Source organism: Tyto alba, unplaced genomic scaffold (genome assembly GCF_018691265.1).
Source record: "Tyto alba isolate M040663 unplaced genomic scaffold, T.alba_DEE_v4.0 Super-Scaffold_26, whole genome shotgun sequence".
In the NCBI taxonomy this organism is placed as follows: Eukaryota; Metazoa; Chordata; class Aves; order Strigiformes; family Tytonidae; genus Tyto; species Tyto alba.
Window position 1 is genome coordinate 7447038 of NW_024881300.1, and position 26216 is coordinate 7473253.

A 26216-nucleotide genomic window follows, 5' to 3' on the forward strand; every position below is an offset into this window, starting at 1 on the left:
GCTGTTTGATTCATGACTGTTCCCACCGCGTCAGGAAGCACTGGGGTAAGCCTCATGTCAGATAAACATTCATGTGTGTCTGCTTCAGAAAGACAGGCAACAGCACAGGTGTAGTAACTAGAGAGAGCCTGAGAAGAGAAGATGTTGGTAGGACACCCAGAGAAAACCGCTGCTTTCCAAAACACACTTAATAAGGTCAGATCAGTTGCTGGCTTCAGAATCTCGACTCCTTTTCCTGCTCAGCTTTGCAATTTTATTTATAGCAGAACTATTTCCTGAGAATAAATATCTGAAATACCATTCATTCATGAGGCAGAAAAAAATCAGGAAGAGGTTTACAGTATTGTAGCCCATAATGCGAACAATTTAATTCAGCAATTTAAATGGATGTCTGCAGATATGAACAATATTTTCAGTATCATAAACAGGATAAGCAGAAAACTTGTAAGTCACTGCCTGTCATTCAGATAGTTCAGTCTCCAAGAACACAAGATAGGCTTTGCTCTTTCCCTGTGTGATTGCATTGATGTCAGCCTAAGACCAGAATTTGGCCTTGTATCCTACATCAGTTGCTAAACATGGGCTCTGTACTGTGTGGTGCCCAGTAGTCCACTTTAGTCCATTAACACATTTCCAGGTTTCCAGAGATTGCTGATTCCACTGAGCTTTGGCACAAACTGCTTTCCTGGTCTAGGGTAGTACTGTTCAGGGACATTACAGAACTGAGTCCCCCATGTCTCCGTCAGACACAGGTCTACAGTTTCTTTGATAAAAGTCGCAAGACTTGACCTACCTGGAAGATCATTTTTGCTCTACTTTGATAAAGGTAGAGTCTCCTAAATGGAGGAGAGTCTGCCTGGAAAGCAGGTAAGCTTTAAAGACTCTGTGTCAGCTTTGAACTCCAGAAGTAACATGGGGTACTGTCAAAAAAGAGGGAATGTCCAGATAGTCTTTATTTTTTTGGATACATAGCCAACAAGGTACCTTTCCTGCCTCAGACACACCTTTTCAGGTTGTTACACTTCAGCAGGTCAACATAAAAGATCTCTGGGGCTAGGACCTGGCTAACTGAAGTTGCCAGGCATGAATTGCCTATGGAAACCATTGGGACTTGCACACGTGCTGAAGACAATGCACAGTTAACCCAGAAAGAACATCACTGGGTTTGATCCAACACAACTAAGCAACACTGTATATAGAACTGTCTGTTGAAAACTACATTAACAGGAAACTTGGTTTTTTGTTCCTGTAATAAATTCCATCTCTCATCAAGACAGTGATGAAAAACTATGCCAGTACTGCCACAGCCCTGCATTCTCAAAGCTTTCATACATGCAAGATGACATTCAACAATATTCATGCAAATATACACAGTGAAGCAATTATATACTGACGAGAGATGCGCTAGACTGTCAAAGAGATCTTCAAGTACTTCTGAGAACTGAAGTGTGTGGCATCCAGCCCCACAATGCTCTCCTGCATACACAGGGGAAGACACAGGCATGCATCAACCATGCATCAAGCACAGTGTGTAAAAATATACAGTGTTGCTACTGGTTTTTGGTTTAGTTTGGCTTTTAATAAAAAAAAGGCATCTGCTTAAGTATTTGTGGGACATATAAAAGTCCCTTCTAAAATTCCCATGTTGGAGTGTCATCCCAATGGTAATAAGCACACAACAATAGAGTAGGTAAGGGGAATAGAGCTGTGATAAAGCACAGGGTAGAAAAATGCAAGGACATTTCCTGCAAGCTATGGTCACTGATAACACAGTTTAACCCAGTCAGGAAGAAACCACTTAAGTGGGAAAGAGAGAGTGAGAATGTATATCTGTGGGTAAAAGGAAGATGTTTTAGCAGCTGGTATGCATCACATTTTCCCTGTTGCTCTAAACAAAACATAAACTAGAATGGCATGAAGATACCCAATCTACAAAGTTGTCTGCCAGTGCTCTTCCACAATCCATTTTGTACCACACATGCCAGACAAGCTAGCTATGAATCTAGCTACTTGATCCTGATACTTGTATTAGCCCTACAGGTGAAAACTTCTGCCTGTAGCTTCCAGCAGATTAAAAACCTAACCCATCTATCTCTCACCTTCAGGATAAAAACATTTCTATCCATTTTATCTTGAATATTAATCACATCTTGCCTAGAATTCCTAAGTGACTGAATTTGTGAAATGTGTGCACTTATCAGAAGTCCTCATTTCTGCTTTCAAAGGGGAAGCCTCTGCCTTAATATCATGAGATGCCTACATGAGCCTCAGGGAACTTTCCTGAGGGTTAGCAATTTGGCCAGAGTGCACAAATATCCCTGCAACATACACAGGTGAACAGTCCACATTTAATGAGATATAATAAAAACTGCCAGATGCTGACAGTTGTCTGATGCTGATCTGCTCAGCTCATGATACAGATTTGTTCTGTCTAGGAAGCCTCTAAACAAAAGGGTAAGGACAAATGCAGCAGAGCCAAGATTCTACCCCAACAATTAATGCCTCTATGACTGTGGATTTAAATGGAAATGGCTGCTATTCATAAAATCACTACATTTGCAAAACCAGGACTTTAAGGTGTATGGGAGGGGGACATCAAACTGAAGGGAGATTTTTGCAATAGATAATCAAACAAGCACAGTCCATTAAATTCACATAGGGCAAACCTTTGCGGATGGGCAGAGGGAATCTGAACATCACATCTAAGACAACAAGCAAAACCACAGAGTGTTCTTTAGATCACAGAAGATTTTGTAGAGAGTTGCTAACAGAAGATTAGAAGTCATTTTAGTCTTCTTTTAATCTGAAATTTGACTGTACTGGGATAACTCACTAGCATTTTTCCCCTTTCCAAAAAAGGGAGGCACTATTTTGTTGTCATTTTTAATAAGACTGAATGCTCTTTTCTCCTGATAAATTTATTATGTATTTGGACAAATATCCCTAAATCCAAGGAAAGCCAAAAGTGGATTTTTTTTTTTTTTAATTTGCAGCTGAAGAAACAAATGCAACTAACGATTCAATGTCATTACTGTAGCATTTCAGCAAACGCTTGCCTCTGCCTTAGCATGAAACACAAAATCTGAGAACAGATCAAACCTACACACCAAGATGACTTGTTTGGAGCAACTGATCTACATTAAAATGCATCAAAATTATCTGCTTTTGATTTGTTTTTCTATCCATTAAAATACCAAATTCAGAAAAGGAGTAGCACACCTACATGTGACTGGAAGACTAACATTTTTTTTTAGCTGTAAAAAAATTTTAATAATTGAAAAATACTTTGGAAATTATTCTCACATACTCCGAAGTTCAGTGCAGGCAATATCTATCATGTAGGTAGAGCTCATGATAACAGGACAGATACACATGATTACACATTTGCAGAGGAAAAAGGCCTGTTCTGGTCTGGCATCCAAAATAATATTGTACATTCTGTTAGGGAAGAACTAAAAACTTTTTTTTTTATCTAATCTGCAAATGGCTGCAAGTGTACCTGCAGCTCTTCATAGAAGAAACCAATGGGCTTGTGCTTTATTGGAAATGGATTCACTCTGAGTCACACAGGCTGGATTCCACTGGAAGACAACAGACCAGTATTTTTTCAAGTAGCGAAATGTATTCTGAAACTTATTGGGGGGGGGGGGGGGGGGGGGAGGGAAATCTCAATTTTCCTGCAAGATTACACTAAATATACTGGTTTTAAACAAGCAGGCTAATTCCTACATGGGTTACCACCTAATAACTAATTTTTGAAGGGAGAAGTTGACCTAAAGCTGATGTGGCAGAGGGGAAGCATGGCCCCTGTCAGGTGGGAGTCAGCAGAGATGGATACTCTGCTAAGTCGCTGTGAGGTAAGAAAGAGATGAAGTGACTTTTCCCACCAAATGTACAAACACACTTTGCAAGTGGAGTTGAGCCACCCCACAGCTGCTGTAAGCCAGAACCACCTCAGCAGAGCAGAGCGTGGAGCAGGCAGCATGCTGGAAGCTCTTGCTTGTCGCTTACTCTGCGGCACGTAGCCTATGTAGACCACTTGCTGTAAAGTTGTTTGTCTGCTGCTCTGCTGCAAGCTCCCTTCTTTCCTCCTTCAGCTGGGTACCGTACACCCAGTGCCAGCTCAAAGCTCCTCCTTTAGGAGGAAAGGTGGTAAGGAGAAGCAGGTATGATTATGACCTGGTAAACAAGATTGACTTAATACAGCTTGGAGCTAACTGAGTTAACCAGTGAAAAAGATGGGCTGGAAGGAGGACAGAGAAAGGCCGGAGCTGGCCTCTATGAAGACAAAAAGATTTTAGGACACTTTTAGCCAAAAGGCTGTGCTATAAACTTCACAAGTAGGCACAATATTTGCAGATAGCATCTAAATAGACACTGCATGTCCTCCAAAGAGCCAACAGAAGAAAATCTGAGGAATGGGTGCTACAGATTTGCTTTTGTTTTGTTTCGTTTTAATATACAAAGTATCCACCCATGGAATCTGTTGATGGTTACACAGTGAAAAATCCTGCGATTACTCTATTTTAACATAATTTATAAAAAAAAAAGAAGCAAGAAAGGAAGAAATCAGTGGTTGAGGTTTCCTCAGAGGTACTCAGTGCCTGTCAAGAGACAGGGTTCTTTCTCCTTACCTGAGAGAAGCCCGCTGCTTCTTCTCAGAGCTTCGCACTTCTTCATTAGCTTTGCTTTCAGCTCTATGCCTGGCACTCTGCAAATCTGTCAAAAGAAAGTACATTATTCTCACCTTACCACCCTTGCTGATCAGCATAACTAACATGCTACATTGCAAATGCATTTTTTCTTGTCGGTAGATCAAGATGTAACATATTTTGTGTAACCTTCTCAGAAGTGCTTTTGTCGACATATTCTAGGCAGACGTAACCTTGACTGCAGGACATTAGTCAGGGTTAGGCTGCAAGCCATGTGGCAGGTTAAATGGAGTAACATTCACACTGATACACTTGTCCCTCAGGAGGGCTTGGTAGTTTGGAGCTCGATGCTGTACTAATGCATCACATAGCCCCCCAGAAGTGCAAACGTGCTTATGTCTGAACTTGACTGAATGGACGTATACACTAAAACTGAGGTAACAAAGCTGTCCTTTTGGATAAGGTGCCCACATTTTCTACTCACGTATTGCTTTATATACTTTTTACATTATTTTTAATTAAATTATTGAATTAAATTAATTAAATTATTATTTTAATTTAGTACTACTTTACCTACTGAAGTAATTATGCTGATACAACTATTATTAGAGTGAACATAAGGTGAATAAGCCATCAGAGTATAAGACATTTAATAATGGCAGACTCTACTTGTACAGAAAAATGTTCAATTTTCATGCATAGAATCATAAAGGTTATTTATGTTTAATTGTTTATTCTTATACAGCAACAGTGATAGCTATGCACTTGTAAAAAACATTTTATACCACTACACCTGTTTCCACACAAACCGAGTGCTGTAATATTGGCAGAATTAAAGTGGTACAAGTTGAAAAGGCCTTAAATCTGCCTTGCAGTACACACAAGCAACTATGCAACATATAATTTATTGTTGCTTCCAAAAAGAAACAATCAATCAGGAGAGGGAACCCTAGTTTGCTTAAGAGACACTGAAAGGAGGGTAGGCAATTTTGCAACCAAGATCATAAAGCAGATTTATGGGGTTTAAATACCCACATAATTATTTGCTTTTACGTATATATTCATTTGCATTAACAAAATACGAAGATGGATTTTTAAGGGATTCTTGAAGGCTTTCACATTTTTTCCAGTTGCTGATTGCACATCCTTACCAGTGTGATTTAATAAGATACTCTTTTTCTTCTGGCTGCCATCTGGTGCCACAGTAAGTTTCACTCGCAGAGTTTTGCTGGAACTAGGAGAATGGTTTACTGATGCATCAACTACCTCATAGATGGTATGAAGCAAGCTTGTAATATCCTATAGTTGGATTGAAACACAAGAAGACACACTATTGTGAAAATGGTATGAAACCTACAGCTTTGATACTTAGAACTATTTTGGAATTGGGACTATTAAATGCTGACTCAAAAGTCACTGAATTTAACAGAGCTGAACTTGCACAGAACCCTGCAATCTTCATCAAATGGCATAAGATTTATTAAATGGGGAAAACCAGATCAAAACAATAACAACAGCACAAGGTATTCAGGTTTCCCAAACTGCGAATCGGCAAAATTCTGCTCTGCTTTTTTTTTTTTTTCTTTGATTTCAACAGAACCCATGGATGACTTTTCATATTGCCCTAAAAACTGAGTTCACATGATCAAAATAAATACAGCAATTGAAGTAAATCTTGGATATTACAGTCTTACTACTTCTTATGGTTCTTTCTTGGGATAGTTGATTATATACAGGAAAACCAGTAAGAGAAGTGGCAGAACTGCAAACCTCAGGTTTGGAAATAAATGATGTCTGAATGTCACTCCACCATAAGTGTTTTGGGGTCTAGCTTATTTTGCAAAATTCAAGCCAGTTCTAAACTTACATTTTTGAACAGCAGAGATTTTCCAGTCAGGCCTATTACAGAACATTCTTCACACATCCCTTTGAAGGCAATTGGATGTGAACGAATGCTTACATGTCTGGCTGTATCAGAAAGAACATTAGCCAATTTTAATAAAGCATTTGTTTCAAACAGGAGAAACACTGTTTAGCAGCTGGGGAAGCTGAAAGGTCTCTCAGGTTGATCTAATCCAGCTAGACTCAAATAAGGTACTACCTGAAATTGCTGTCGTGGTTTAACCCCAGCCAGCAGCTAAGTGCCACACAGCCACCCACTCACGTGCTCACTCCCTCCCTCCACCTCCTCCTCCTTCATGGGGAGGATGGGGGAGAGAATTGAAAACAAGTAAAACTTATGGGTTGAGTAAGAACAGTTTAATAATAGAAACCAAAATAAATAAATAAATAATAGTAATGATCATAATAATGAAAAGAAAAATAATGAAAAGAGAGTGAAATAAAACCCATAAAAAGACAAGTGGTGCACAATGCAATTGCTTACCACCCGCTGACCGATGCTCACCCAGTTCCCAAGCAGCGATCTGCCCCTCCCAGCTAACTCCCCCCCAGTTTATTTATATACTGGGCATGATGTCATATGGTATGGAATATTCATTTGGCCTGTTTGGGTCAGCTGTACTGGCTGTGTCCCCTCCCAACTTCTTGCACCCCTCCAGCCTTCTTACTGGCAGGGCATGAGAAGCTGAAAAATCCTTGACTTAGTATAAACACTACTTAGCAACAACTAAAAACATCTGTGTGTTATCAACATTATTCTCATACTAAATCCAAAATACAACACTATACCAGCTACTAGGAAGAAAATTAACTCTGTCCTAGCCAAAACCAGGACAAGTGCCAGGATGAAAAGGACATCTCCTGGCTCACTGCTTTTCCAAAACAGATTTCACACAAATGATCTTGGGCACCAATCTAAGGCCAAAGCATACTGATCATTGTAGGCTATAAAGATCCCATTCAATGTATATCTGAGAATTTCTCCATGCTGGTCTTCCTATTCCTTGATCTATCCCAGTACCTAAGCTCTTTGCAGATGCCTGCGAGCACAAAGGAAATATCTAAATCATCTTTTGTCGAGTGTAACTGGTTCTGAGAATTAAGAGCCAGGTCTATAAAAATTCAAAACCTCTACAGTTTTTCCTTTGCCCAGGGGTCATGCCCATAACAATGGCAGCTCCAAGTTTAGTATGCCCTAATGGGTCCCAGCACTTCAGTAGTCAATATACCACATAGTCCTCATTATCTAACCAGCTTTAAAGGTGACATAGAAATGCTAATTTCTACTCACACAGAATTTAGGGATATACTGACCTTATGGCCAGGACAGATGATTTTTCCAATAGGCAGAATGAATAATGAAATCCTAGAGGGTCCAGACTTTGTCTTAATGTGTACCTTCTCTAACTTTTCTGCACTCAGTGGAATTTCTCCATACATGTGAATTCAAGACAATACATTCATAAAAAGAGAGCAGAACTTGCAGTCTCTTCTTTATTTCCCTATTGACATATTTTTTCTACCAGTGCCACAAGAGTCTCTCTATATGGGCTGTTACTACTGTGTCAGTAGCTGCTTTCCATCCTCTTGATAAAAGCCACTGTCTAAAGCTTGAATGAGGGAATGCCTGCTCAGCGACAATCTGGTGGACAACTCACAGCTCTTCAGCACTTCTCACACTTCCACCCTAATCTGAAATCTAGCCAGATCTCTAAATAGTCACAGCTGCATCTGACAGCCAGCTTGAAGAGCTGGAATTTTATTTCACCTGTGAGGAAAACCCAACCAATGAAGAACATAAGACAACCAAAACATATCTGTTGTTTTCTATGCCCTCCATAAATTATGTTCTAGGAACATTGTGCTACAAACCTACACCTTGATAAACCAAACCTTCCCCTTCAGCTGAATACTTAAGCACCATATTTATTCTCAGCAGGGCTTCATACACTCAGCACTTTGGTGAATGAGCCTTTCCCATACATTCCTTAACAACTGTTGGTTAGCCAACATAGCACCTTTCCACATAAGGCTACTGTCAAGATGTTATTATCAACTCTTTCCTTCACAATAATCTGCCCTCCTTCCTTTTTTTCAGCCACACTAGATGTTTGTACAAGCTGATCATCTAGTCTATTTTAACTTCAATAGGCAAAGACAAAAAGTCTTTACTCCCACTGTCCTCTCACATGATTTTTCTCCAGTGATGAGGTCTAACTTGCTAACTGGCATAAAATCAGCTCCTTGTGTTCTGTGAGGGTCTTTCTCAACAAGCCACTTGACTCAGCAGTTTAAAAAATACTCCCAAATGCTGTCAAGGAAGGCCAGATGCAGCATTTGTGTGACACACACTTGACAAGTCAGAAATATGTGCACACACATGCCACATCAGGATGATTTACATCTCTTATCCAAACAGGCCCAAACTAACCCAAACTAATGTCCAGGCTCCAGGCAGTTTAAGACACTGCACAGAGGCATCAGGACACCTTATGATCTTCTACTCTTCTGTCTTTGCATTTCATTACATGTTTAATACCCAGCTTCCTCCATGACAATCCAAACTGCTCTGCATTCTGGCATTGAATGAACGTGGTCATCAGACTGGATATTTACCAAGATCGAGGCTAAGGAGATCCAGAAGTAACCACTTAATGCTTATGCTGATCTTTTAAATACTGACAACAACAGCATTTTTGTGATAAGATTCATTTACTTGTGGTCCTAATTTGGGGTGGGAATTTTAGCAAACTGACAGTTTTGATTTGGTCAAACGTCTGCTTGGGTCATTCCCTACTCGCTCATTTAGCAATGTCTTGGACAAGTAGGTACCAGCTACAAGGCAGTTTGAACCGCCTGTTGCTTTCCAGTTATTGCTTCACAATTATAACATACAAATTCCTGAGGCACTGATCTGGTAGGAATTGTCTTGTCAATGAGTTTTGAACTGTGACTAAAACTACCTTCTCACAGTCCTTTTTTGTCAGTTAATATGATAATGGATTCTTGTCAAACTAGTAGTACTGGGCAAATAACATATATGTAACAAAATTTGGATTTTATAGTTATGTCTATATCTGCCCTCAAAAGAATTTTCATCTTCCAGTAGCCTGGCAGAAAACTGAGGCAACGTATGTTTCCCTTGAAAGCTGTCCCACTGAATGTTATCTGTATTTAGATTCCTTAAAGAACTGCCTAAAACCATTGAGACAGCTTTAACTTCTACATACCAGCTTGTGCATTTCACTGTCCTCAAGAAATTTAGCATCAAAGATCAAGAATAAAAGCTAATTAAATTTTTCTCTTTTCTGCTACACCAACCAGCTTTGTCTCAGAAACCACCTACCAAAGATTCTAACTTTTCTGCACAATGGATTATGATTTTTACTAGTCACATGATTTGCAACTGCTTTGCTTAAGACTGCTTGGCACTTCCCACACAAAAAAGTTTCATCCCCCATTTCTCAAACTTCTTCCCTTTTTACATGAAAAATAAACAAGAACAGAGTTTTCAGTGTTTTCTATTTTTCTAAAAATATCATTTGCTCATTTTTTTTACTGAAATGTACTTTTAAACCATTTCTAGTTAAAAATAATCATGGATTTTTAAACTAGTATATTAAATGAGTAAAGAGAAATAAGAATTAAAAAAAAAATAAAAAAAATCTCCTCTCAGTTATAGCAAATGGATAATAGTTAGAGAGGAAGTAGGCTGCATGAATCTAACCAACTTCTGAAGGGCTTCTAGCATGCAGAATTTCTGCTGGGATAACTAGTTTGTTCGAGTAAGAAAACTGGAACTGTGATATTTTTCCTCAAAGAGTAAAACAAATGCTTGCTGGGTAGTATCCAAACAGCCAGCACATGCCATACCCAGATTTATTTGTATCTTGCTTATTGAACACTACAGTTGATTTTTCTAGGGCTGAAGGATTTAACAGTGTTAATCTGTATGTTTTTCACATCCTATTTTATCAAGCAGCTAATACAGCAAAGCATATTAAATAGAGCAACTTTAATAGATTGCCAGAAATACTTGCACCAGAAATATTAAAAAGCAAACAGTTAAGGCCAGACATGTATGGTGCACTCACACATGCGTCTGCAGAATACTTTACAGATCTCTAGTAGGAGATTAGCAGGAATTTAAAACATTCAGAGAAACTAAGGGATCTGCAAAAAGAGCAAGAGCAAATTACATTGAAGTATTCTTCATTCCTTAGAGAATGCATGTGACTGAGAAAGTCCCAATTCCAGGAATTAATTTTTTGCTTCTACGGAACATTAGTGGTAGAGGGACAACCTTATTTTTCCCATATTAGTGTAGCTTAATATCATAGGACTAATTATCACACTAGAGATTCTGTAAAGGAAACAAAGAGGCTTTTCCAGCAGAATTAATTTAACAGAGTGAGATATCTGCACCAAACAAAACCAAAAAAAAAAAAAACCCCAACCCAAGATAAACAAAACAAAACACAAAACAACCCCACTAAAACCCAAGGAATTCAAAAAACCCACTGTGAGTTTTATAACACTGAAAGAAAACATTCAGTTTGATTCTTTGTGACTTGTCTGGGAGAGATATCTTTGGTTCTCCTCAAAACCAAAAAAGAGAGTTCTATTTTCTCTTAATATTTCTCTCTGACACAAATCCACCGAATCTAATGGCTGAAATGATGGCCCCTCTGATACAGACAGGCACTACTCTTCTATCCATTGGTTCCATTGCTCTATCATGAGTTAATACAATGTTGACAAACACAGTGAAAACCAGCAAATTTCAAGATAAGGTTCAGGCTGATAAACAGTAGCTCCAAAAAAGCCAGTATCTTTCCCCAAGTCAGAGATTTGATGTTGAGCTCTAAATGCAGAATTAACCTCAAACCTTTTCACCCATTGCAGAAGATATGAACAAAAATAACTAAAAAGAGAAAGAAAAAAAAAAAAACATAAGAGGAAAAATTGGGTATTTAATGTATGATACAAAGAACAATTTTAGCATTTAAAAGGCATGAAGAGAAAGATCAATATCAGTTCATTACCTTTCCCTCAGAAAAGTACAAATGTCTCATTTGTACTTTGTTTGTAGTCTGATTTTTACATACAGCAGGATGTTTTTATTGCAACATCAGCTTTGTTTGATCACATACGTTTTTGAATCATTCTTATCTGGAACCTGAAAGGAGCTTCACTTGCTATCTTCTAAACAGCTACTCTAGAATAAGTTCCTTTTTTTATTCCTGACAAGTAACTTTGTTGTGTTCTTATTCCTGTGCAGCCACTCACCAAAGAAACTAAATTTTCCAAGAAAGAACTGATTGCAAAAAGAAAAAAAGGAGGCTAGTGTTTATGAGGTATAATTACATTCAGAGAGCTCAATATAAAACCTAATAGATCAAAACACATTAGTTCAATTATCCAAGTTTCAAGTCTGATTACAAATATCCGTGTGAAGATAATTACAGTGCAGCTGTCAAGCTCTAAAAAGGCCTGCAGTACATAATGAATTGTCCTCTTATGACTTCTGGAATGAAGGGAAACATTATTAGCCAAGTTTTGTAATATACATATTAGAGCAAGAAAAGTTATCTCCCACTACACCAAAAGGACTGAAAAATGGTCATCTTGTATGACAGAAAAAGGAGTAGTTTAATATATACAGTAATGCTAATTTTATAATTTGCCATCCCAATAATTATGCTTTCATAATGGGTGTATCTCTTCAAGAAGCATAACTAGATCTGAATTTCTAATTATAAGGACTACAGAATAAGTCATACAGACTCTAGGAGGAAATCAAAGCAGTATTAAATTCTGAAGATGCTGTTAAGATCCAGAAGAAATTTCACTAAGATGGAATTTGAATGCTCTTGCGGTGATCTGCCATTGTGTAAAACCCAAGGGAAATTTATCCAGTAACTAAATCCATATCTTATTTACAATTTTCAAACATTTTAATTAAAAAAACATTTAGTCCACTTGTAAAATTGCACCCCACCTACATGTCTCTTATAAACTTTATTAAACACTATGTATTCCTTTGGAAACTCTCTGGACATGAAGTCCAATGTTTTAAACACAATGACTTTGAATCAAATGAAATGGATGTGGGTGGGCAAGTCACTCTTCCAGTGTCACGCTTTTCCAACACAAAAACCAAGAATGATAATGCTGACTTCTTTTTGTAAAGCACCTCAAGGTCTACAGATAGAAATCTGACTTAGAGAAATTTCATCACTCTGTTAAACCCAGCTATACATCCAGGAGATATTAAAGTAAAATTTTCAAAGGAGAAAAGGTCCACACTAAGCTTTTCTCACCAGGACACTGGACCTTTGTTTAGAAAAGCTGACTGGTTCTGAAAGCATTTTCATCAGCTCACTAAATGGCACTGGTACAGATCAGCCTTCTTCCTCAGACTGCCCATTCTGTCCCTGATCCAGCAATGTGCTTCACATACTTTTAACTCAAAGCATGTGTCCCATTCATTTTAATTGAAACTATTCACATGTTTAATGTTATCCATCATTAAGTCCCTTGCTGGATCAGGAGCAGAGCTGCTTAACAAACGACAGTATCAGGCCCACTGTGCTGACTTCCAGTCAACAGGGCAGTCTCAGGGGCTAGTAGAACAAGAAATCCTATCTCATATGAAGAGACTGACATTCCTCTTTTGAGGCCAAGATTATCTGTGACCTGCTAGCATTAGTCACTCTTGCACAAACAACTCTTAAATTGCATCTGGATTCAACAGAAGATAACCAACAAAATGGATTACGCAAATGGCACTGGAACAGCTTGCAAAAGTAGTATGTAACATAACTGGGAAACTCTGCAGTGGTGCATACTGTTTGTTTCTATCTTTGGTCACATGTAAAGAGCTGAAAATTATCAACTTATTTGGTCCCTTGGTTAAAAGAATTTTTTTTGGCACAGTTTCAAGCCTGAACGTAGCAAGCTCCAGACCTCATAGTAGTATAATTTGCAATCCCTACACAGATTTGGTTTCAGTTAAACTACAGTCTACTCTTGTAGTAGGGAGAGGTAGAATTTGGCTGTAGCATATTCTCTAAGTACAATCAAATTAAGCTCTTTGGTGTACCACATAATCACAAATAATTATTGTATACATACTTAAAAGCATATTCTCATTATGTTCGGCACATGGAACTCCCACTGACATTAATGGGAATTCTATGCCTCAATGTAAAGGACACCCATATGTGTGGGTTTGGGTTTTGTGTGGTTTTCCCCTATTCTTTGACAGTCACGATAATCTTGTAATGAAGACTTAGCCCTGGGTCTCGAAAGATCTGGGTTCAATCTGCCACTAGGTTCTTGTGAGACTTCAGGCAAGTTATTTAATTTTTCTGGTCTCTGTTCCCCATATATTAGCAAACACAATACTATTTCCTCACCACCACCACCCCCGCTTCTCCTTGCCCTCTCTCTGTGTATCTCGTCTTCCCATTTGAAACTATGGTCTTGGCCTGTAACTTTTCATCTGCTTATTCTCTTGCACAGATTTCGTTTGACTATTCAAAGCACTATCAGAGTAGAGACAATAAAAAAAGCCTAGTAATGATGTTCACATACATGTTAAAATCCCTGAACAAATACCACATTTGGCAATTTTTCATAAATGTCTAAAGAGATTTGCTTCAGTCTTCTAGGAAAAATTTCTGCTGTCATTTGGCATCTAAGGCCACTACATTTTCAGTATTTACCCTATTAATTTCAATTAGTTCTTAGTAATTTTCACAGACACCAGCATAACAGCCAAGAGAGACCAAAAATGTCAATTATCTGAAGGCATGGGAGGCCGTAAACACCTCACAAAAAAACTCAATGACAGCACATGGCAGTAAATCTCAGTAAAAGACATTCTTCTAGAAAAAGTATCATTCAATTTGGATAGAAATAGTTCCAAAAAAGGACTATATTCTAATCTATACATCCTCTTATTTGGCTTCTTATTTGCACAGGCAATACGACTTGAAGACTTCTTGATAATAAAAAATACACGGGGGTATGTTTTGACAGCCATTCACTATGGTCCTCCAGCAAGTATCATCAATGTTATTCATACTTGGAGGCAGAAGGCAGAGATCAGCCTAATATTCATGAAAACAACAGAACGGTATAGTTAGTCCTACTGGAAAGAATGTCAGAAAGCAACCCTGCTATTTGGTTAGCTTAACTCTGAAGAGCAGGATAGAAGCCAGAACAACATACATTTGCAGGGGTTTATTTTGACGTGTTCAGTCGTTCCATATATTTTTCCTCTTCAAATGCCCTTACTATTTCTTAAAGTCTAATCCAAGATATTAAACAACAACCAGTTTAAGAAGTGGTACAGTACATTGGAAAACAGTAAACTACTGGTGGGATTGTTTCTAGGAGGGAAGGGTCCATGGAAACTGCTGTTTAAGTTGGCAGGACACCTCTATTTCATAGAAGAAAAAAATGTTCCTGTTATAAAACACTTCTCTTGTTAGCAAACGCTGCACACAAAGGGGCAGCTGTACTTTGCTTACCTCGCGTGTGACTCTTCCGTTGTTATCAAAGTCATACAGTGTGAAGGTCCATTCTTGCCTGTTATCTTCCTCTACAGACACATCACATTGCAATTCCTAAGAAACATGCAAAGAGCAGCTGATTACCTAAAGCAAAAGGCCTGTGTGCAGAGGAGACTCTCCGTAGAAAGAGGCTGCTTGCTTTCTTCCTTCCTCCCTCCCTCATGGGAGGAAGCTTTGAGGATATGTCCTGGGGAGGCCTCTGTCCACCACAGTGAAGAATTCTCATCACAATCACATGATAATCCTAGCCCCCTTGGGCTAGACTTTGAGGAATCTGCAAGTTGCTTTCTACTTCATTGTAGAAAACACAAAAAGGTACAAGAAAACTACTCCCTGAAGCTCTTGAACTATAATAAGATTTCCCACTAAAAAGCAAGAATGAAAACTCTGCTTAACTCAGGAAGAGAAAGATAACAGAAATAGACTCACAGAATGAGGCAGTACAGCATAGTGCCAGGAGTAGTCATTACTACAAGGTGGACATATGGCACAAATCCCCACCAGTGAGGCCTGTCCTTGACACAGATATTTGATACCCAAAGGTTGTTAATTAGAGCAGTACAGCCTCATGCCACTGAAGCTCCTGAAATGGAGCCTGCCTAGGAACTGGCAGATAAGAACAACCTGGGAGTAGTGCCTGGTCCTTATTTTAACTGTGCTTCTGTTAGTGAGAGTGTGATTTGTGGAAAACCTGAAAAATCAATTTGTTAAAGGGGAAAAAAATCCCTAAACCAAAACCGAGACTTCCGTCAAGAACAAAGGATGCACTTTGACTGACTCCAGTCACCTGGGTGCAAATCACTTGCTTTCTCTCAAGACCTGTGCAATCAGAATTATCCAGAGCCACAACAAGGCAAAACAGAAAAGTTACAGTGCAATTAAAATGAAAGCCACTGTATGCAAGTAAAATAAACAGCTCCAAATAGCTTCAGCATGATAGAGCTCAAAATACCTGGTTGATCTTCTGACTTGAAACCAATTCCCTACAGCAGTTACTGGTACCCCCTGTCCCCTGCCGAGTTCAAAGGCGGTCTTCTCTCAGTTGTAACAAGCCCGGCTGAAAGCTGCCAAGTGCCCCACACTCTACTGTGGAAACACAGTTTCATATTACATAAACATTCCCAGGCACCTTTAAAAGCCAAATTACACCACCTCAGATTTAGACCTCTTGTCTCAACACTTGTGTTTCTGACTCTTTCATACCTTTGAAACATTTACCAATCTCTTAGCTCCTAGCTTACATAACTGGAAAACTTTCATTTGTAGAACAAGGGAAAAAATATCAATACTTGGTTTCTTGCCGCATATTAATACTTCCCTGTCCCACACTGCCTAACATAACATCTTTATGTGAGGATGTGCTCTGCTTAGTTAAGAGCCATGGCAACCTTCCCTGCATTAGTCATGGTGCCTAGTACCAAGTGCTAACCTTTATGGCATGCCAAGAACTACTTGGGAACAAACACAGACTTTGTCAGTACGGTGGAGTTTCAGCTACTCTGGCACCAGCCACGTTGACAGGTGTCCTCTGCTGTTCAAATATCAAGGCACTGTTAATTGCAATTTATCATGCCTTTCCTGTCTGCAAATATCTGCTACTCAAGGTAGTATATAAAATGTGCCTAGAAAAAGAGTTATCTCTGTGGAAAAAAAAAAACAAAAACAAAAAACAAACAAAAACCAAAAAAACAAAACCAAAAAACAGGCAGGAGAAGTCTTTTCCTCCCAGAAGGCACACAAGCACCTAGCAACACCTGAACTGCCTATGGAAAAGCTACCTCCTTCTAATCAGCCTTGAAAGAGTAAAAAATAAATCATACCAGACTACTAAATCTGCTCTAGAGAAGGAAACGAACACTCGAGCCATATTGAAAGGTGGCTGCATGGTCTTTTAAATAACAATTGAAGAAGCAAAGCTCATTACTGTGACAGGCTGACAGCACTGAAAGGTAGAAGTTTGCCACGTCTGCTGGAGTGCAGAGAGATGAAAATTTGTGCTGTTTCTTGTCGGTACCAGAGTATCTTCCTCCTCACCAAGACAGAAACCCTCTAGCTGGATGACAGCATGTTTCAATACTCATATTTTTCAAATCACTCCCTACATAAACAAACCCTGCCGACTACACACAATGTCTGGCAGCTTTATGCTGGTTTTAAGTCTACAAGGAAATAGACCATCAGACTCATTGCCCTCCAGGATCCTTCTCCTCCTGCCATGTGACCCGGTGGATTTCCCATGTAGCAGGTCAGAGTTACTTCACTTTGGAGGCCCAGGCACAGAAGACCAATAGTTAAGGAAGTGTTCACAAATATCTTTTACACTAGGCAGATTTAATCAAGGGCAATAGAACACGAAAGTCAAGTTAAATATTTGATAACATGGTAGCTGGCATGAAAGGATTATAAAGGGTTAAACCAAATGCCTCTTCTTGCTGTACATTTCAGATCCTACAGAGGAATGATCACAATTTGATCCTCTCCAAACCTGGAAATAAATCTCACTAATCACCTCACAAGTAGCACCAATAGTAAGACACTGACTTGTGTCAATTCTGCTTCGTCCTGTACCCATTACAATCGTTGGGAGCTATATACATGCATCAGAGGACACTATTTGGTCCACAGGTTATTTTTCTACCATATTTACATCAGTACAGTCAAACTTTAAAATATAGAGGACTTACTTCAAATTTCAGTTGCTTCTTGGAACCTGTGCGTGTGTCACTTTCTTTTTCTGCTTTCTTTTCATCTCCACTGCAAACTCCATCTGTCTTTTCTGGAGGCAAAGCCACTGCAAAAAAATATATTTAAGAAAAAGTGCTTATAAGAAAATGTCAAGGCAGACTTATATTTGCAAATCTGTCTTTATATTTAGGGTGAAATTTATTTCAGCAAACTTGTATGAGAGAGGATCATTACAGTTGATTTGCTTTTGTGCTCACTATACATCTGGGATAATTTCAGCAAACAATCTACAAACAGCTTTTGATACACAGCCTCTCCTACAAACATCACTAGTCACAGGAAGTTCAAACACAGTATTATAAGAATGTAAATCGGCAGAACTGTTACTGTAAATAAGTTGAATAATTTGTGAAAATATTGAAAGTTTGTGACATATTGCAAAAACACCAGCAGTGAATGAAGTAATAAAGCTGAAATGAAGTCCTCATTCTGTTCCAATTTCCGTCTTCAAATACACACAAACCTTACTACCTTCCAAAAAGGTAACACTACTTGCTGAAAAGGTTAAGCTGCATTTTTTCAAGTACATATGAAAAAGTATCCTTCACCTAAGTTTCAAGTTAAAACATTATGCTCTTGCATAATTCAATAGCATTCATAAGGAGCATCAATATTAACACATCTATTAGACATTTATCGTAACATATTGGATATATAACAGAAAGATGTGTGTGTGTATATATATATATATATATACATATATATACACACTTCTCATGTGGATTAGAAGACAAATGCCCAGGAGCTTAATAGCTGTGCCTTTGGCTCCTGAAAAGGCACTCAGCCTTGCACATGATGAAACCCTGTATCTGAAGAAAATAAATCCTATATTCATTAGCTTTATGAAAATATACACAGACTTCTTAAACCTACCCTCAAACTTTTTAGATATGATTTTTTTTAAACATCCACATACCACTGTCAACAATGTAATGCCCATACTTCATTAGGCATAGCAGTAATCCTGCATACTCCCCCCAAAATAGAAGATCTTGCAAGAATGTGGGTCTGAAAATCAGGATTTTTTCTCTTGCACTGCAGCACTTGCATGTACCCAAAGCCTTTATCCTAATGCTATGTACAAATCATTTCTTGGGGATGCCTTTCCAAGTAAGATCTCATCTGAGTGCCAGTTCAGTAAAGTCAGATTCCTTGCAAAAAAAGGAGACATGATCCCTCTGAGTTCAGGATGACCCATTTCAAACTGGGTTTACTCTGTGGCTCTCTTGGTGTTTGGCACTGCTGAGGTGCCTCCCAAGCATTCCCCCCGGAAAGCAAGTCGGTAACATGATATACATTAAGGTATTATATTAGCCATTTTTCAACATTTTCTTTCACATTTAAAATAGAAGAATTAGCTAAAATAATTAATTAATTAGTTAAATAAATAAATAAATAAAGTCTACCCTTAGCATCTCAAAAATTCCAAAAGCTAAGATATCTGCCACAATGTTCACATTGAAACAGTGCGATATACATCACATTTTCTAGTCTTATTTCTTTGTTTAAATTTAACACTACTGTACTGCTTTTCTTTTGGTTTTCAAAACTGTGGCATATTATAAAAGATTCTGGATGTGCAGTAAAAAAAGAAGGAATGAAGAAGAAACCCTACCCTTTGGGATTTCCTGACTTTGATACTTATTTGCAGTTTTGATATTATACTAACACCAGCTTCCCAACAGGCACATGTAAATTGCATTGTACAAATGCAAGCAGACATGGCATTTATCATACACATACTGACACATTGATGCACTTTGATTTCTACTCCAAGCTACGTTAGGATTCCCTGTACCAAACAGAAGCGAAGCAGAGAGGTCAGCTGAAAGAAGAGAGTGGTCACTTCACAGCAGTTTCTTCCCTCGTCCTTTTAACCTGGTGTTATTGGACGAGTAGGGACTGTTTCTTAGGAAGTTTTTGTACAGTGTTTACCACCAAGAAGGTACATATTAAATATTACTTACAATACAGAACTTTGAAGCATATATGAAAGAGGGCCATTTGCTTTATACTCACTTTGTCCATAAATACAACTTCATATTCCTGGAAGTTCAAAGCTAAGGCCAGAAAAAGATCCCCCCCATAAAACAAAAGACAACATTTGGTTGTCTACCTTAGTCCACGTTGTTTCTTTTTAAAAACCAACAAGAAATGAAAAGGTAATGTGGGCCTTCAAAACAAGAACAGTTATATTAACAGTGGTTCTCCATAACTATTAAATATGTCCCAAGATTTTCAGTGGCTCATTTGTACCAGTGATCAGTTTTCTCACATGAGCCATTCTAACTAAGCTGACAGAAACATTTGGATGAGGGACTTTTGCAATACTTCACAATCTCACTCTAGAGGATGTCAAATAAATGATAGCTGGGCTGGTATAACCCATAGTTTTGTTGGAACAGTGGACAACCAATTGAAAAAAAAACAAAACCAAACCACCCCTGTTATCACACATACTTTTAAATGTATAAAGGTACATATTGGCCAAGAGACTTCTACAGTGGTCTTCTATCTCTTAAGGGACAGCATCACAAATGACAGTGGTATGGCAAACAACATGAGGCTGAGAGCAATGAGGAGCAGATCCCGCACAAGGTGACTATTCCCTGCCCCAATGCTCTTTGTTGGGTTTTCCTGTCAAAACGAAGGGTCTTACAGAACATTTTCTCCCTGCCACCACCATGCTCCTGCACTGTGCTGGAAGCTGCCAGCATGTGCAAAGAGCACCAGCGTTCCCCGGTCACAGGGTGCTTCAGAGAGGAACGGCACAGAGTTACCTTCTGGTGTCAGGAACAGCCCTTTCACTGGCATGTTTAATAACCTTTCTGGATGTACAGTTTGTGTGTTCAGATAAGAAGCTTTCACTTTAATGTATAATTTATGTAACAGAGGAAAAAAATGTGCTCTGACAAATTAGTCTTCTCAAAAAACAAGAGTTCAACTATTGGGGAAGGAGGGGATACATCTTGCAGTACACTCCTTGAGAGAGTTTAAATACTGTATGCCAGAAATTATCCTCTTTGAGCTTTGCTGACCTTTGATCTGAAGAACTCATTGGCCTTGCTGCTCCAGGGAATTATCCTTTGAAATCAGTTACTCATTTTGGAGCGCAGATGAAATGGGGAAATCTGGTGATCTCATCCTGATGTCAAGTTTAATTCAGCAAAGAAAAATGAAATCTAAATGAGGAAACTTTAAAGGGGAATATGGAGGTATTAAAATAATATCTATGAGTGATCAAATAATGTGTCTGTGCATATATCCTCTGAACATTTAAAAATACATACTGGAGTACAACTGTTTTGTCTGAGAAGGATAAGTGATTGGTATCTTGTTTCTATACTGAGTTTTGATTATTGACATGTACTCAATTTCATGAAGGATACAAACACATGCTGAACCTACTTATAAATAAAATCAGAATGTCTGCTTGGGACAGTTAAAACTGGCAGTCTGTAAAGAGAGATCCACCAGTAAGCCGCATGCCAAGTTTCAGATATATTCACAATGTGAACTTCCTTTCAGCTCTGCCAATGATATTAAACTAGACCAGACAAGATAGCTATCTCAAAGGAGTGTGGAGAATTAATAGACTTGTGTTTCCAAAGTCTAGGGCATCAGAAATAGGTCCATGTACAATATATCATCTGTGCAAAAATACTTACCTCTCCACTCAGATAACAAGTCCTGACAAAGAGAATGTGCTATATAGACAAATACACATAGAAACCTACCCTTGTTGTGGGAATCCACAACTGAAGGGGGAAAAAAAAAAAGTATATTTATTGCTTCTCATGGGAATAACCATATGCTCTCAAAAATAATGTTTCCTAACAGAGTGTTTCATGAATTGAAATACTGCATATGTTTTCTTTATGATGTTCTCTTTTCTTGTTCATTATTAATGGTCTTGTATTCACTTCTATAACCTTAAGACACTATAAAAATGTGTCTGGACAATATTTGAAATTGGAAAGACAATAAAGGAAAAATATTAACTTGGAAAAATTGTGAAATACCATTCTTTCATGAAAAACAAACTGACTGGCTTAAGTGTACTAGCAGATGTTTCTCTCTAAGATTGTTAATTACTACCACCCAATTGCTTGTAATTGGGGTGGAGGAGGAAGAGAGGGAGTGAATGAACACCAGTTTAAAGGTATTAAGACTCATCCCTGAAGAATTAAGTGTTTTTTTCAGGGGTTTATTCATTCCTAGGAAAAGAAGGGGGTAATAATTCCAACTGCTCCTTAGGAATCACCAAAAAAATCCCAGAAATGAGGTAAAACTGATTGCTGTGCTGCATGTATTGAACAAGCTTAGAATATTAAGCTTCAGACAGCCAAACCATTCTTCACTCACCTCCATCCTGCATCTGAGAATAAGGGGGGGAAAAAAACAGATCCAAAGTACAGCTGCAGTCAGGTGGAAAAGTGACTGTTTAAACTTTCAGCCTCACTCAGGTGGCTTGTCGTTTCAGATTTCTCAAAGTCTCATTCAAGCAAAGCATTGTGTTCTTTAATAAATTCTCTTCCTTCTCAACATAAGGACAGTTTCACTCTGTTTTTCAACTGTATTTAGCATTTTAGTCAGATGGATAAAGAAGATATTGTGGCCAGAAACAAAAAAGGATGCAACTCTGATGAATATTCAGGTCTAAGTTACAGCTACCAAGTCCAAATTTGCACAGGAGTTAGAAGAACTTGGGCTAAAGATGAACTACTTCAGAGCCTCTTGAGGATGACAGCCATTCCAAAAGATATGTGATGGATCACAGGGCCTTAACTCAGAAAGCAGAACTGTGGGAGAAGTTATGCAATTCCACAGTGATAAATTATGACAAGGCATTACCACTGACAATTATCTTAACGCCAGGGTCATTACTGTGTAATTTTTTGAGAGAAAGCAGGGTAAAGGTAAAATTGGAGAACGGACAAAAATGTCACCTATGAAAGTCAGCATCTGGGACACATGAAACCAAATCCTTTGAAGTGAAATATTATTAGCCTTCCCCTCGAGTCAGATAGGCTGGATTCCATTGCAAGCCTTTAAAACTACTACCAGAAACAAAGGGACAGCATTATCTGTATGTAGGGAAAACCAACAAACCACACACTAGAACCTGAGACTTGTGGGGTAGTAGGATTAAAGAAAAATTTAAAAATGCATAGACATATCAAGACAAGGAGATGAAGTCATAAACACTTGTTAGAAGGTCAGATTGAACTTCAGTAGCAATATTTGACTGGTGGAATTGAGCTTCAAAGAGCTGGTCCAACCGAGTTCAGTAGTAAAGTTCCTATTGATAGGGTAAGGGTTTCACTTCCAATTTACAGATCTAGCAGACGCAGCAGAACTTAAAGTCAAAGACTATGAAGACCAATGGGATAGGAAGTGAATTAATTGCATTGTTTCCTGAAGTCTCTGATGTCTAAATTATCTGGTTCTGTCAACATTTTTTTCGTTGCACATCAGGTTTGACATACATAACTGACTTTCTTCGCTGACTGCACAACAACAACCAGAGCAATAACAACTGTGTTTGAAAGTCCAAATTGAGAAGTAGTCCTTTAATTAAAATTACATTCACATTCAGATTTCACTTTTAAGTTCTCCTGGAGGCCATGGATTAAGAAATATCACCCCCATTAAGCACACATTTTGGTTTTATTTCACAGACTTGATTTGAAATACATCCTTGACAAAAATAATCTTGCTTGAGCAAAGGTCCTCTTCTCCAGTGGCAAATGAATGTAGGCAGAACAGGACCAGGAAAGGAGTAACATTCCTGTTCCACAGCGACCAGAATAAGTGCACAGAAAAACAGGCTTGTCCTGGGTCAGTGCCAAAAGTGTGTATTTAACTTTCTCTGGCTGAAAGCTGAAGCTGATTAATTAGACACACCCTTCAAAACAACAAAGATCAGGCTGCCTTCTCTGAAACTTACTGTAGGAAAATTAATTGTCCATTTTAAGTGCAGTGGGACAAGTCAAAACCAATTTAGCAAGAGCTGTACTAGTAGTACGTTGTACTAGTCTGGGATGGGTATTTGTGAAAATACAGAGAGCAGTCATTTTCTTCTATATTTCACTGTTTCCTGTTGATGATCACAACACAAATTAAAGGTTCAATTGCACACCACAGTGTGGAAAAAAAGATAAATAATTCAGGATGTCACGAGACCTACAGCCAGAACCCAACCAGGGGCAGACAGAGGCACATAACAGAGTGGTAGTGACTCAGACCATGTGATGGCTTGCAAAAACAACCCCAACAAAAACAGACAACCAAAGTATGTTTTAATCATTCAGGCATCAGATAATGATTCTAACTGACAAGTCACCACTAGGACATTTGGGAATTGCTAAACTGAAATTCACTCAAATGTTCAGACAATGTTTTCTCTCTTCAATAAAAAGTAGTCAAACTTGCTGGTCTGTGCAACACCACCTCCCTTAAAGCTTCAATTCCTTTTGCCAACCCCAATAATTTGACACATATAAGTAGAAGTATTTCCAAGCCTTGATACAGAATCACAGGTTTCTGTCTAGGTCTGGTGTCTTTTTTTTGGCTGTTGGGTTGGGGGAAAAATTTTTTACTATCTCCTTACCAAAAAAAGATTTGTACTAAAGATGCAGATTCAAAGGACAATATGGTCTCTCTCTGTTAGTTTGGGTGTAACTCATACATGCTTAAACACTAAACCTAGATTTCTCACACTCTCTTTGGAGTCAGTTTGCTGAAGGGAGTGATTTTGTTGAATTTTGCCAGATTATGATTCCCTTTTCCAATTAGTTCCCCAACTGGCTGTATTTCATCAACAACTGCCAGATTAAATGCCTTACTTGACCATCTTCACCCAATACACTTTGATGTTCAGTTCTCAAGCTTCAAAATACCTTTTGGATGAAGATCAGACAGCACTAAACAGAATTACTAATTAATTAAGCAAAGTTAAATTTTAAACACTGTTTGTTGTGTTAGCCAAAAGCCTGAACAGAACAGTCTTTTTTTTCCCTTCTTCATTGGAGATCAAAGAAGATCATTTCTCCTTCCCCTATCTTAAAAAAAAAAAAAAAAAAGGGGGGGGGGGGGACAGACAGAGAGGAGAGAATCTCCATAAGTTTTGGTCAGAATAGTTCAGGATGATACTTGTAACAGCAAGAATTGTGTTTGATCAGCAGGCATATCAAAAGCCACATTAACAGAATACAATCTGCTATAACTATCTGTATTATTTAACATGGGTAAGTACTTAAGTGAAAACTGTCACTGTCATATGGACCACTTATCACTTTCTAATATCATTATGTGTTCCTGGAGCTCTGAAAGGGCCTGCAAAGTGTTGAATTCTGTTGTTGAACAGTGACAGACAGGGACACCAATTCATCACTTGTAGCTTAAAGCAAAAGAGAAAAGACCTGTCTTCTCTAAAAACAGCCAAACACTGATTTTGGTTAGTAACTGGTAACAACCTTGCTTTTTAAAAATCCCTTCTCAGTGTAAGTTGCAGATATGCATGTTCACATAGGATACTCTGTCTTAAATGTTTTTTTGTCTCTTTGGATTTCTTTCCCCTTAGATTCATAAGGGAAGAAAAAGAAGAAAAAACTCCAGCCACTACATAACCCTTTATTCAAATGAAGACTGAGTTGGTAATGTTATTAATATTGTAGGCTTTGATATCAGCTCACTTCCATCTAACTTAGATGTTCAATGGGAAAATAGTGTTTCCACCACCTTTGCTATGATAACGGGACCTCTAAAGGTACCTGAACTGCAAGATTCATTTCATCAGAATTGCTTCCCACGAGGAAGAATGTCACTCTGACCTTCACAAAGCCGGCCTTTTATAGAGAGCAATATTGTGGACCTCTACTGTAAAAATATTTTGGCTGTGATGAATCAACTCTCTCACAGTTAATATTCAGTAGCAGGTTCAGTGTTCTCATGCTCAGAGCCCTACAATTTACTCTGAGAGGTGAGGGGAATGGAAACTGATCCATAACACAACTGAAGAACCATATAGTGACTAATAGTCCAGCATATACGTGTGCATGCATAAGCATACATCTTTTTTCCTTTTCATATTTATACATGGGTGAGGAATGGTACTAAGGTGATACATCACACACTGAAAAACATGCAGAGAAATAAAACTCATCAAGGCTTGACCCCACTACCTTATTAAAGTCCAGAGAGCGTACAGGATCTCATCACAAGAAATCATAGAATCACAGAATGGTTTGGGTTGGAAGGGATCTTGCAGATCATCTAGTCCCAACCCCCCTGCCCCGGGCAGGGCCCCCTTCCCCCAGCCCAGGGTGCTCCC

The 26216-nt window shown here is 38.5% G+C and overlaps 1 protein-coding gene across 3 annotated transcripts in view; it reads right to left on the minus strand.

Annotated features, from left to right (window-relative positions):
• The window catches only part of NKD1 (NKD inhibitor of WNT signaling pathway 1), a 111653-nt gene that overhangs the window by 5220 nt on the left and 80217 nt on the right, over positions 1–26216 (minus strand). For all 3 annotated transcript variants that reach the window (XR_004408003.2, XM_032998939.2, XM_032998930.2), the window contains 4 exons: positions 17821–17927; positions 15095–15190; positions 5804–5951; positions 4635–4719 (listed from right to left, as the gene is read on the minus strand). Coding sequence is in view for 2 of the 3 variants with exons in the window: in XM_032998939.2 (XP_032854830.1) it covers positions 4635–4719; positions 5804–5951; positions 15095–15190; positions 17821–17927 (436 nt within the window). In the remaining variant the exon portion in view is untranslated. The remainder of the gene's footprint in view (positions 1–4634; positions 4720–5803; positions 5952–15094; positions 15191–17820; positions 17928–26216) is intronic.